Raw genomic sequence first — 14939 nt, forward strand, 5'->3', positions numbered from 1 at the left:
GCAGGCATTGAGAAATTCAATACTTTATTTTCAGATTTATGTCAAGGCAGCATATTATATTATACGTGATCTCATTGCTTAATGCATTACAAATAAGCTTTATTCTGTAATCTTTAATGTGCATTATACACTGTATTATGTTTTCGTGTGAATTCCAAAAATATCTCATGTGCTATTTCTGCTGTGTACATCAGTTGTGCTTACCAATTACGCTCATTTTTTAGCCAATGTCTGATTTCAGTTTGTTTGGTTTGGGTGTTCAATGTGTTTGATAGTAAAACCTATCACAGTTGTGTCCTTGATCTTGGTTTTAATCTGATTAAGTGTACTTACTTCTTTGAAAAGAGAGATAACACATTTTTATTAAGTGTTAAATAAATTGCAAGAGTACTGAAGCATCAAGTGAATTGCAGAAATTATGGTGGTGGTGTCATAACACAAGACAATGGGGCAGAGAAAAAGAAAAGGAAATACAGTCATCTCAGTTCAAGGGATTCCCAAAAAAGTGTAAAATTCAGATGTACACCAGAAGAAAAATGCAACTGAAGATATCTTAGAACATCCAAGGTGGTCTGCATACGAGGAGGAGGCAAAGAGAGAGAGAAAAAAAACATGAGTTCCTCCTGGAAATGGTAGAAAAAGGCTAACGGTTCAGCGTAGTCTCTGAATAGGCAAGCCCACCTGCTTTTTTTAACCTCAGACCTAACTTCTACTAAAAGGACTGGAAAAAGGATTAGGAGGTGGATCCTAACACCCCAAAACCAAAATGCTAAGTAAAACTCATGGTCGTAAATAAATCACTAAGAATTCTGGATCTGTAAATCTATCAGAAACATCAGCTCATAAAAATCTACTCTCAACAATCTCAAATGCTAGAAGATCCATTGTGCTGTTTCACATAATGTGTCACATCAATGATGTCTCTTGATTCAGTTTTTAGAACCATTCACCCTAGCAACCAAGAGTTGCATCCTGATGATGAGACCACCAAAATGATGGCACCTATAAACAAAGCAAAATGGCATTGTGGTAATGTGAAAATATAATAATAACAAAATATACTAAATTCCAGGAGTACCAGAAGAGTACATCAGATATTCAGAGTTGATCCCCAACATATAAATCTCCCCTAAACAACAAAGGAGAAGCCCAGAAAAAATGTATGACACATAAATTAAAATGTTAATGTTTTTTTCACTCACGATGATGCAAAAACTGGGGCTCAAAAACAGAAAAGGAATATTTTTATAGTTGCTCCTATTTACCGAATAAATACCATCTCTAAATAAATAATCTTATGAAGAAAATGAAGGAATTATGTTGGAAATCTGTGTTTGTACTGAAAATTACCAGTAAATTACCAAAAGTCATTGTTTAGCATCTAACAGAGAAAGAAAGACGAAGACAAAGTGCAGTTCTGTACTTGACCTGTTTTGATGTGATGCATTTAGTACAAGATGACTCCATGAACATTTCTCTGGCATCAGCCAGCTGGTTCAGTGTGGCACTGACAGGGCATGTAATGAATTCAATTTTTTCATCTCAACTTCTTATTTAACTTCATGAGGAGTGTTTATAAGTGTGAGGCTAACTACCTAATTCTTGAAGTGATTCATTTTCTAAGTACAATACACTGATTTTCCAGATGATGATTATGGTATGCTGCGGATATTTACTGCATATAATACAAATTATCTTAACAACATAATCCACAGGACTCAGCATTTATGTAGGTATTAGAAATTAAAAATTCTGTCAACATGTATATGAAGCCCAATTCCTATGAAATAATTGAATCAAATAAAGTCCTTATTTGATATGTATCACAAACTTCATAACTAAACTGTAACTATTTTATAATATAAAGGTACTGTTGCCATTATTAGCAACATCTTGTAGCAATATAATAAGTTAATTAAATTATTTGAATTAACAACTTATGATTTTACAGGGTCCTCAAGGATTGAGAGGATACCCCGGAATGGTGGGACCAAAAGGAGAAGCTGTAAGTAAACATAATTGATGAAGCATATACCTGAATACAAAAAAAAAACAGTGAGAGAATTCAACATATCAAATGTGCCAAACCATAGAGGCACCATTGTGCTTACCAAGAGAGGATTTTCTGTGAGCAGATCTGTGGCTCTTCAACTTTAAAAATACAGTACCAAAATACTCTCCTACTCACCAAGGGTTACACAGACTCCCTGCCAGACAATTGTGTGCCCCAACTCACTCCCCAACTCTACTGAGGAAACTGAGGTTTCTTCTGCTGCATTTCCCAGAACTACTTATTCAGTCCAAAAATGCCCTCTGAAAATTCTGGAGCCATTTTCCTGATGTTCTCCCAAATGGACCCTGTTATTTCTGTCATCTAAGATTTGCTTATTATTAACACTGTTTAGTTGCCTCCGCAATATTAAAATTTAGATGGCACATCTTTTTCTTAAGTGGCATGTCCGAAATTCTCCTAAGGAAATTCTCCTGGGCTCCAAAGCTAAAAGTTAACATCTGTAATGAAGAGACCCCTATTCCTTGACGCTCTCAAGTCAAGAGCCTTAAGTGTTATTTTTGATAGCACTCTGTCTTTTCACACTTTGATGCTGCCATCCCTCGTTGTCCTACTCTGCAGCTGAGACACTAATTCATGCTTTCATCACATCAAGGCTGGATTATTGGAATGCTTTATTGTCGTGTTTCCCAGCTAAACGTGAAAACACCCTGCAGTTAGTTCAGAAATCAAACTGAGTCAAACTAAGGTGCATAGTCACATTACTCCTACTCTACATAAACTTCACTGACACCATGTTAAGTACTGCACTGACTTAAAGTTTCTTGTCTCACTTAAAAAGCACTCCATAATTTGGCTCCCACTTATCGACCACATATCACTCTGCTCTTCTGCTTCTGGCCTGCTTGTTGTCCCATCAATCTGCCTGTCTTTCATGGGGAGCTGGACTTTTAGTTACACTACTCCTCAGCTCTTGGGCTCCCACCCTCATAATATTTGGTGTCTTAATCCTGAAGCATATAAAAACTCGCCTTTTTAATAATTTCTTTCTCAGTGCCATAAATTATATATTTCTTAATTGTTCTGATTATTTATTTGATTTTTCAATAGGTTTGTATCTCCCCAATGGACTTTCATGTTCTCTTGCCTCATTCTCACTTCCCTGGTTCTCCTCCCTACCTAAGTTTATCTTAATCTTAAATCAGACCAACCATAAATGATAAAAAGACTGACAAAGGTCACCTTAATCATAGCAACCTACAGCAAGACCAAGTGTAGGTAATCTTATGTTCACCTTAGCCTGGTTCGCTGATGTTTTAATGTAGCTTACCTGCTTAAGTTTTAATAATTTGGCTGTTATTCATACTTTGGGAAAAGGTGGATAAAAATAAATATAACTAGCCAGAATAACCACTATGCCACTTTATCAATTGCTTGTGGTTGTCCTTCTATCCTTAAATCCCAGAACAAGGAGTTGTTTTTGTTCCAGGAGAACATAAAATCCTTTATGAGATATATATTTCCTTTCCATCCTGTTTACCGCTGTAATATCTATGCATTCAGACACATCCACAAAACAATCAGACTTGTGTATGTAATAAATTTAGCTGCAAATGAAAATATGTTATTGTTGAGAATGATTAATGTGTTAGTTTACAAGTAGCATCATTTTGGATTAAACACAATGGTCCTCTGAAACTGTTTCTTTCTGGGGATCTGACCAAGGGAGGAGTTTCTACTGTTATTTCAGGCTATTGTCAGCATGGAGTTCTATATTATTCTCAACTTTATCTTTATGGCACCTTACAACGTATTGTTATCGCAGTGTCTTAGAGTCATCTATAACTCCAGTTTTGCCATGACTTGTTTCTTATGTTCTGCTGCTTTGCACTGATAATAATACTGAATATTCAAAACAAAGATATTTAGAGGTAAAGTAAAGATATTTTCCTTTTTCTTTCCAGGGTCCCCGTGGATATAAGGGTATGCCAGGACCTGTTGGCATTCCTGGACTCCCAGTAAGTACTCTTTGCACTATTGTATGTCTCTTTTCCTCGCCCCCGTAGGTTTTTTCCAGTTGTTTAATGTCAAGGATTTCATTATCATTACATTTTTTAAAATATTTAGCACACACTTACAATTCATTAGTGCACTGTTGGATGGTTGGCAGCCTCGGAGTCACACTCAATTTGACACAATCATTCAGTTTTTGAGACTGAATTTACAGCCTTGAGGTTCACTACTCAGAGCTCAGTGAAGATGCTCAGTGGAAGTTGGCCAAGTAGTAATGTACTTAACTAGGCATCCTAGAGGCCACTCAATGCCATCTTATATAAAATTACATGGCATCACAATATTCTGAGTTTCAAATTGTACTGCTTTGTACTGGATGCTGTTAAAATTATTTTGATTGTCATTCAGACTTGTCTCTGAGTATAACGCAGATCAGTTTACATCATTCTAACTTCCCCGATCTAGATCATTCATTTTTCATCAGTGTAGTGATTTAATTATTTCTCTAAAACACAGTTTTAGAACACTTTAAAATTTTCACTAAATCAAGTCTTTGTTCATGTAATATCTGCATGTTAGAATACCAAGGCAAGTTTATTGGAAGTACATTGAAATTCTTGCATTTCTTCTGAGAACAGCTGACAATAATACAGTACCCACAAAAGACACATACACACAGAAATTAAGAGTCTGTGTATAGAACCTTCTGTTTAGAGCTATCTGGAGATCATTAACCTATTGTCGGAGTTTTCTGAAATTTTATAGGACTGTACTGCACAGCTAGCACTTTGGGAGAGACCATTTTTGATAATATTTTCCAGGCTGATGTTGAGATTTCTGTGCTGGTACGTTTCTTGGTTGCTTAATTCAGGTAGCTTCATAGAAACCAATTTATTTGATTTCCCAGATGTGTCAGTGTCAAGTGTTGAGGAAAACAACAGTTCTTCTGCACAAGCAGTGATACTCACTATGTTGCATTCCTTCTAATACATGACCATAGTAAGACATTTAAAGAAATTGCCATCATATTCCCTTCTACAACAGTTTTGAGACTTTTCACTGGACTCATAGTTGGGCCCAAGTCTAAATCAAAAGATATGATATGTTGGTCATTTTGAGTATCGCTTTTCTTTTCAACCTTGTGCTGCTCTTCTTTCACTGCCACTATAGCTTAAGAAGGCGATCTAGACTACTGACTGGAGTGATCCTTAGCCCTAAACAGCCAACAGGTTTTTGGAGATTTAAGTGTCTGTGCCTTTTCAAGCACATTTATTACTTCTTTAAAGTATTACTAGATATACAATCAGCATTCTGGTTGGAGAAACACATTGTTTTGACATTCTCTTAGTATAAGACTCTTATTTTGATTAGTTTTCTTTTACACTTCATCACAAAGTATAGATTCATTTCAGATTATAAGAACTGGATTCACAACTTTGTCTGGTATTATTACACTAAATATTGTAGCATGCAAACTTACATAGACGACCAATATAACATATTTCTTCTCCAAAAATAGTCAAACGATCAAGGACAAGTTGTTTTTGAATTATGGTAACACATGCTTTAACGTAATAGTTCAAAAAAGGTTAGACTGTTATGAATAAACCATATGATGAATGTAGAAGAGCCTTTAAATGAATTTGCAAAATTATTACTTGCATTGGCTAAAATAAATGACTTGCATGATGCAACCTATTTAAACTGTAGTACCATGACAGAAAGTACAGCCCAAAAAAGCCAAAAGAAACTAAAACAGCAAAAAGATGGCATTTTTTAATAAAATAATGATAAACAGAAGAAAACATATTATTGGGAATGAAAGATATAAAACAATAACCGTACAATGAAACACAACCTAATTGCCTCTTAAGGCCTACCTATACAGGCCTGTCCAAATCTACAAGGTATGGTGGCTGCTATACTTGCCTACAAATTGTACCTCTAAGTGCAGCCCCTTCGTGCTTGCACATTTATTTTCGTTCTTCACCCTGGCCCAGGCCTTCTCTGTACTAACCTGGAAGTCCTCTTATTTGCCACAACTATTCCCCAACCTTGTGAATTAAAGTAGGCATCCTCTGTGAGGATTTGAATCCCAGTTGAGAAGTGGCTTCTTGTATTAAAGAAATGTTCACTTACAAAAACTTATAATGAATGTAAAAAATGTGACTTGCATGTTGCATGCACATGATTTACCATTATTTTAAGTTTATAAGAAAGTATGATTTCTTGCAGGAAAAGCATCTCATGACAGTTAAATAATTGCCACCCCTTCATAATATAATTACAGTATCTCATTATATAACTATCAGAAGTGAATGCAAATTCGATGGCATTATCCCTATGGTTAAAAAAATTCTTATAATTTGTAACTGAATTACACAGTCAGCTTTGGAAGTGATGTGCACATCTAGTTGAAGCAGCAACCTTGATGTCTGTAGATTCCATGTAAGTGAGGATAAGGCGTATCTCAGCACTAATAGCTGACATTATTATTGATTGAAAACACAGAAGAAGTGGAGAACTGTTGCACATCATTGGAAATTCACATAAAAGAAAATCTGTCCTAATGCATGCTGCTCTTAAGCCATATGAAGTGGAATGTGACGCTAACTGAAAAGAGCCATTCACTGCTGTTCTTCCTGGATATATGAGAAATAGCTTTTTCATTTTATATACATAAAAATATGAACAAATTCGAAACACAAATCATTGCCCATGTACAGTAGCACTGCTACTAATGGACATATTGTTTCTAGACTAAATAAATAAACAAGGCCCTGTAATTCTACTGCCTTAATCCTCCCAAAGGTGGAAAGTAAATAAACATAAAATAAGAATGCATGTCCAGTTGACAACAGAGGGTAGGAAAAGAAATGAACTTTAGAGCCGAGAGTTGATATACCTCTAGCAAGCAGTGTCTTTAGGAATGAGTTAAGTCAACGTTTCACAGGCTTAGGACAACTGGACACCCATTCCCTCCTTAGGCTTTCAGCAATGACATTATAATGCATGGTAGTGGATCAAGTTCTCGAATGTTAGGAAGGTCTGAATGGTTCTCACCTTTATTTATTTAGAGATTCTTGGATCACTCACATCTTTCACTAAAGCTGTTTCAGTGCTGTGCCCTTTTTTAAAACCAAACTGGAACGTCTCATAAGTCTTCTTTCCAGAGAGAAAGTCCTTGATATGTTTAAAAACCACTTTTTCTACCACCTTTGATACTATTGGCTCCCCATTTGTTAAGCCATAGGCCTATAGGAGTAACTTAGCAATGGCAACAAGCATCACAACAAAAAAACTGAGAAGAAATAGAAAATGGCAAAGAGTTTAGTAACACTCTGTCATAATGACTGAGACAGTTATATTTTAGACAAATCATCTGTGAACATTTATTTTACTGCTGGTTGTAAGTGACTCTACTCCACTAAAGTAGTCAGGCTTGATTTAAATGCAGAGACACACTGGGAAGTCTTAATGTTGATAGCTTTGCATGCTATATTAGCTTTATTTTTCATTGGATGGCTTAATTTTTGGGGAATTTAATAATGTTACTCACTCTCATACATTTCGATATTGATTTCACACAGCTGTTGATGGTACACAAAACGAATAAACAAAACATTACAAATGTAGGTGAAAGCATAATCTTGGATATGGTATTAGGCACAATTACAGCACCCTGTAATATATTCTTGGCATGATACCCACATTTCAAGTACTCAGACTCCTTCCAGTGAACACCATAAAACAAATGTCTTTGTTCCTAACTTACCATCCATCTAATGAACTCATTCTTTTCATTTAAGAGATGGAGCGTGTTCTAGCAGCATCTGTTGCTGGGAATGTGCCAATGCCTAATACACTCCCAATCACAAATACCTTGGTAATTCAGTTGCTTGTTAACCCATCATGTAGCATCAAAGAAAGCTGGAAAAAGTTTGGTCATAAGGAGACTGTGTAAGCTGCACACAGACAGAGGCACTTCCAAGAAATGAACTGGGAGCTGTAAAGCAATAGCAACCATTACCTCTTCATCATCTAAAGTATCTCCTTACTGCTTCATGTAATTCTATAAACTGTTTCATTTACCTGTGCAGTAAAGCCTATATTGCTCTTGTCTGGCATCACCAAGTATGTCCTTCCCACAGCATGAAACCAGAGCAAACATCATGTTTGCAAGTGTTTTGTTGGGCCAGCATGGTCTAATCCTCCATCTATGAGACCAACAGCACCATGATCCTCATCTGTTTTCATGGCTGCATTAAAACTAAGCTAATTTCCTTATGGCCCTTATACCTTAAAATATAAAGAAAATGTCTTTTAAGCACAGGTGCATATAGTATACTACTTAAATGCTAATGATTGTCTCTGTTTAATTTTATGTTTGCCTGTGTAGGGTGAAGAAGGACCCAAGGGCCCACCGGGAGAGGCTGGTGAAAAAGGAGATCATGTAAGTTATTTCAGAACAAACAATGAATATATAATATGTCACTGCCATCCCCCAACCCTACATTGTAATAAGGGGATATGGAAAATGAACAAATGAGCTCACTCATGTAAGTACCATGCTGATAAAAGCACCATTTGCAAGCTCAAGAGCAAGTATCATAGGATTAAAATAACCTTGATTGAGAAATAAATCAGTTGATTTGTACAGGACAGGTTTTATGGTAAGCGCTGTCAGAAAACAGATTACATGAAGGGTGGAGGAAACTGATTGAATACTGCCAAAGAAAATTAAATCTAGCAACATTAAAATGAACAATGTATTAAACTGTCAAAAATATAGTATCTAGAAAGAAATTGGTAAATGAGGTTAGTATTAAGACAAAAGTAAAGTAACATCATTTACAATAAGTGAAGGAGCATGGAATTATGGCTCTGTTGAAGAAAATGACACGGCAGATTATAAAACTGAATAATATGCTTGCAATGGCCTGCGACTTATTTAGTTACTAACCCCTGCCTATTTTTGACCACATCTTAGAGATCACCTTCTTTTTTTGAGACATACTGTATTAAACTACACAACAATTTATTTTCATTTTCAACATATTCAGGTAAGCCTTAATGTTCAGGCAACTACCAGAGGCTTAAATGAAAGTGAAGCTCTAGATTCAAAGGTGAAGACCAGAAACATCAGTTTACTTCAAGTGCATTGTTAGCATAGTGTTACATCTGAGAGAGGCTAGTTACAGTTAATTATATGTGTCACTTTACCAAGCATATCAGAATCAATGAGCAATTTACCAATTTCATGTATAGCTGCAATTGCCTGCGTGCCTATGCTGTTATTAAAACATGCATGACGTTTGTTATATTGAATCAATAATTAGAACATCTAAAAAGTTCATGTTGTCTTTTACTTTGTATAATTGAAAAGCTTTGTTTATTAAACCTCTTTAAGGTGAGTTTTTGATTCCTATCTTGAGGGTAAAAGTTACTCCAGAATATAAAACAAGCTTTTCTTTTTGCTTTCTTTGATTTTTGTTCAATGAAAAGCATTGCATGACAATTTCTTCAGAGCATTTACTGTAGTGACAGGATCTTTATTTGCTCCTAAAGAAGCAGTTTTAATCCTTACATCTCTTTGTCTTTTAGGGTTCCCGTGGAATTAGAGGACTACAAGGACCCGTTGGCCTAAAAGGAGAGAATGTAAGTCATTTCCTGGAGGACTTTATTTCTTCTCTCTCTGTATATTGTAACTAATGGCTGTAATACATAATAAGACACAAGTGTCTAATGTCTAATGAATTTTGGGAAAAAGTGTATTTATCATATAGGTAAATAATATGCAGCAACATCACAAGTAGAATCCATCGAATAAATTGGAATGCCAACCATCTGTAGTATATTAATGGACTTTCTGTTGATGTCCTTTTTGTAGGGCCTTCCGGGAATTGATGGAAAAGATGGTACGCCTGGAATACCTGGTATGAAGGTGAGTAGTACAGAGTACTCTTACTCAGTCTCATCCATTCCATTTTCATCTCAGTCCTTTCCATCCTTTCATCATGTTTAATCCTCTTCCATGAAGTCTATAACCAAACAACATACTGTACCTCTGCTCAAACAGCTTGCATACACTTTTCTCATTGATGTCAGTGATTCCCTAGTTACACAATTCCTGTTTCACCTTTGATAACACAACTAAGGGTGCACCTAAACAGCAAAACTTCCTTATTTACTCCAGAACAGTTCCATACCTGATATCTAAATATACTACTGCTACCATTCAAAACTTTGTCCGGTATTAAATTTTTATTTTCATCAATTCACCAGAACAACCTGAGACCAATATTTCTGTTTACAATCTTCTAAACAAATCTAGTATGAAATTAATGAATTAATATATTCTTTTTAATTCCAAATTCAATATAGTCCTTAATTCTACAGGCTTTGATCCCATTTCAGTCCATAAGTCTCTTGCTATGTAGGCCTGTAATTTCTACAGCAAACACTAAGGGCATTGGCCTGTATTATTTCTACAACAAAATGGCAGCTTCTTCATACGCCATACATCCATAATCCAGAACTTAACTTATCTTCAGCAAAATACTCCTGGAGGCATCCCATTCAGATTTTGCCAAAAAAGCATAAAATGAATAACTTTCTTACGTTTATCCTACAAATCCTTCCAACCTACAGATCATTGACTGTATTATTTTTTTCATGTATAGAAATATATATTGAGACTTAGAAACAGATAAATTAACCCCCCCCCCCCCCATTCAAAGACCAATCCTGTAATACCAATAACACCCTTTGAATTATTATTAAAATGTCCCCAACCCCCAGGAAAAGGGCAAAATCCAACCTACAAACGTTGCAATCAAGCTCCAGCTTCACTAGGCCACATTTTTTGGGTGTGTGCCAAATTAACATCATTTTTGATGGCCCAACAAAGTAGCTTTTGTTAATGCGTGTTTTAAATGTCTTAAAGCCCACCTCAGTTGTTTAATTGCCTCAGAACACTCTTTAGTCCACCATGAAACACATTTGTTTTGATTCTCACTGGCTTTTCTGTAAATTATTGATTATATTTTCCTCTATGAAACCTTGCAAAAAATAAGAGTTTTAAACTGAAAACATTTTAAACTGAAAACAAAATAAATTGCCCTCTTTAAACGCCACTTTTTCAAACATTGATATTCTCATGACATATATTAGTTCCCATTGTACACAGTATGGGGAAATAATCACTTCCAACACAGACTTTCATTAAATCCCATTCACCAACCCTACTAAAACACCTTTCCTGACAACACCCACCTTTGTTACATGTCCATCATTTAGGCATACTAAATCATAGTTTTCAGGCAGTTCTTCTACAACTTCTTCCTTAATATGCCTAACCACACTTACCTTGAAGCTACTTTGTGTGTTAAAATCACCACATATATTTACTTTACCCGTGAAATCCCATGTTGTTTTCACCAGTCTCTCCACTGACATTTCCCAACAAGGATTCTAAACATTCACACCCTTAATGAGTCAATTAAGGGTGACCCTCTTAAGATACCCTCAAGACACCCTCTTGAGTCAAATCCCCTACTACTACATATTTGGATTGCTCAGGGAGAGCAAGAGCATAATATGCCATGTCGTCTCTTATCACGATCGTACCTCCTCCACCTACACTTGATCTTCTGTTGTAACTTAATATTTCATAATATAGAGTCTTAAAAGATAAATGCTTTTATAACAATATTTGTTGTACTCAACTAACATCAGGAGAATTATTGAATTATAAAACATATTTTTTTTAACTTCCTGTTCATGTACCAACAACTTAGCTTCTGGCACTCCATTAAAGAACTGAAAATGGTTTATAGAATTTTAAGCTGTATTTCTTTTTGAATCTTCATTTGCCTGTATGTGCCCATTTAATATTTTGCAATACCTCCCTAATCTTGTTGCAGAATTTCTTGTATTTGCTTAGCAGTAGCACATGGCTAACCCATATCCCTTCAATTTTAAACCTATCTGACTTTCTTGCCACACAGGCAGTCTCTTTCCCCACTGTGCACTTTATGGCCAAACATCATTTTCCTTTATGCCTATTTTAAACTTACAGGCATTTCATGAAATCCATTCAATGGGAAAGAGCCTAGTTTTCCAAACGATTCTGCAAATGTAATATTTTGAAATGTGTTTTCACTTTCTGGATGCTTAATGCCGTTGACAGAAAACCCAAGCAGAGTGCACTGAGTGTGCCAAATCATACTGATAGCTGATCTCATGACATATTCAGGGTTTCCTCTACTATTTTCCTTTTATAATATGCAGCCGGTCCCCTGTATTCTGGCATTTAAAAAATGCAAAGGTGGTGGTTCATATTCTCTAAATTAAAACAATAATGATAAAACCATTCCAATCACTCCTTTAATGGTAAGGTTTCATCTGAAAAAATTAACAATACTGAGAAGCTATCATATTGGCTGAAGTAACTTTACCTCCTTTTAAATCATCCCTAGTATGTTCCTCAGAAATACCCATAGGTACGCCTGAAGTAACACCTCTAACTTTGCATAACTTCCCTGGTCATTGAATAACTATCCTTATTCCCATAAAGGAGCTTCATTTGTAATATTTTCCATTACTTTTAAGGATTTGCACATTTTATTAGAACTCCTATTTCCCAATTTCTTTATGAACTGTCTTTATCACTTTGACTAGGTGCAGACGTTCTTTCTGCATTCCTTACCAAAATTAAAGTAAATTGTCATATGTATATTAGAATCACTATCAGACAAGACCTGAGTGCTTTTAGCTAGAGGACCATCTAATTCTGAACCTGATCTCCCTTAGCTCTTTTTTCTTTCAGTGTTTAAATTCCACTCCATTCCTTTACCAGGGTTTGGGGTAACATGTTAAAAGGAATGTGCTTTATGCAGTCAGATTGATTTTTAAAGTACCGTAATAAGTAACATAACATAATACTCATTTTTTTGAAGTAAAAATACCTGCGTTACTTTAAAAAAAAAAAAGATAGACATTACTATGTTATTATCACTCAAAAAAAAATGACTGCGTTATTTCACATTGGTATTGCATTTATTCCGTAACATATTGCTTTGGCAGTCTGCTGACAGCAAGTGAAGAAGACGTTAAGCATGTACATAGCATGCAATCAAGTGAACTGAACAAAAGTTCTAAGTGTACATTTAATTCTGCATGTGCTGAGAGATAAATTTAATCTTCCCAGTGATTATTGTAGCACCACTGGATGTAAGGTAAGAAATAAATGTGGTGGACCAGTACGTCAGTCCTATACAGGGCCCAATCTTACAGCCAAACAGAAAAGAGAGTGTCTGTGAGCAATCCAGTAACAAATCTGTGAGTAGAATGTCAGGTTAGTTTTCATTCAGCTGCTTTCTATGGATATTCTGAAACAGTGTGATCTGATGATTCAGCAGCCACTCTTCATACTGCAGATCTTTGGGGGCTGGTGCTGGGGATGGATGTTATTTAGTTCACAGCACATGAATGACTAAAAATATAAAACACAGGAAACGTTTTATAAACACAGCACAATTTCAAATTTGTCTGTTTCTGGTCAGTTTCACGAAGCTTAATGTATGGCCTTAGGATTTAGTAACAAATGCTGGCCAGTTGAAATGTACAGTTTTTCATTGCAAAGAAAATGTAAGGCAAAGGTTATGCAATGTTCTTAAAGTATTACCTTTGAAAACTCTGAATAGTTATATAACATATCTAGTTCACTTTTTTGGTAAGTAACTAAGTTAATTTTAAAAGTAATGTTCACCAACACTGCCCATCACTGATGTCCCCACCCAAACTACCTGCCATGTTTACTTTTTATACCAAACTACAGCTGTTTCAAGGCTATTCTGTTCTCAAGACAGTCTGCAACAACAGCAGTTTCAAAGCACTTGAATTGGAAACATTTAGTACAGAAAATAGTCAATCCCATCCAAAGAGGACAAAGGTATTAATCACTCTTAGTATTAATTATAAGGGCTAGAGAAAACCCAGTACACATATACCTTTGTATATACAGTACATTTGCAACAGCATTGACTAATGACACATGAAGACACTGTTCTGCCACAGATGACATCCTGTCGGGCCTCAAGGGCAAAAGACAAACAACTGATCAGGAGATGAAACTGTAGTGAAGAAGTAAAAGGCAAAGGGTCAAAAGCAAGGAAGACTAAGACTAAAGAATCTAATCCTAAACACCAGACAAACTAGAAATCAAAAAATTGTAAGAAAAGCGCCAAACCCTAAATTAGACTAGAGATTGTGTCACAAATATCAAAGCTGAAGTCAAAAATCTAAATTAAAATTTGCATTAGCAAATACGTTTATCCACAATCCAGGATGCCCACTAAGGCAAACTGCTGACGTCTCTTATCAAGTATGACTGCATCCTAGGAATTGGGAACAAAATGGCAACATCAAAAAGGTATTGTGCAATATAAAAATGAAGTTATAAGCCTCAAAACAAAATTAAACTATCTAACTATAAAAGTTAAATTCCAAACCAGACTGGTTTTGAAAAAATTATAAGAGCTGAAGGAAAAATGAATTGATCTATATAAAAAATGTTGAACTTCATAACAGATATAACATTATGTTCAGATGTTTATTAATCTATTGTTCTCCAATATTAGTTTTCTATTGACAGTATGCAAATTAGAACTTTACCTTCAGTATAGCGGCACATTGCAGCTCTCAATCGTACTGCATGTTAATATCAATATTTCATTGAATATTATCATCCTATTTTTTTTGTTTAGCATAAAGAATCATACACTTATGTTGGTTGCTTTATTTGTAAAGCAGTGCACTTTATGCTATTATTGTCTTTCAGTAATGTCATTGCATTTTTGGTGTCTTCTTGACTAAAGATGTATTCCGTTTGCATTTTGGATTGATCTTATCT

At 35.4% G+C, this 14939-nt stretch overlaps 1 protein-coding gene across 1 annotated transcript in view; it reads left to right on the forward strand.

Annotated features, from left to right (window-relative positions):
• The window catches only part of col9a2 (procollagen, type IX, alpha 2), a 110752-nt gene that overhangs the window by 63607 nt on the left and 32206 nt on the right, over nucleotides 1–14939 (forward strand). Inside the window, exons 14-18 of the mRNA XM_028819358.2 lie at nucleotides 1952–2005; nucleotides 3976–4029; nucleotides 8424–8477; nucleotides 9629–9682; nucleotides 9915–9968. Of these exons, the coding sequence (XP_028675191.2) occupies nucleotides 1952–2005; nucleotides 3976–4029; nucleotides 8424–8477; nucleotides 9629–9682; nucleotides 9915–9968 (270 nt within the window). The remainder of the gene's footprint in view (nucleotides 1–1951; nucleotides 2006–3975; nucleotides 4030–8423; nucleotides 8478–9628; nucleotides 9683–9914; nucleotides 9969–14939) is intronic.

Source organism: Erpetoichthys calabaricus, chromosome 14, assembly GCF_900747795.2.
Source record: "Erpetoichthys calabaricus chromosome 14, fErpCal1.3, whole genome shotgun sequence".
Classification (NCBI taxonomy): domain Eukaryota; kingdom Metazoa; phylum Chordata; class Cladistia; order Polypteriformes; family Polypteridae; genus Erpetoichthys; species Erpetoichthys calabaricus.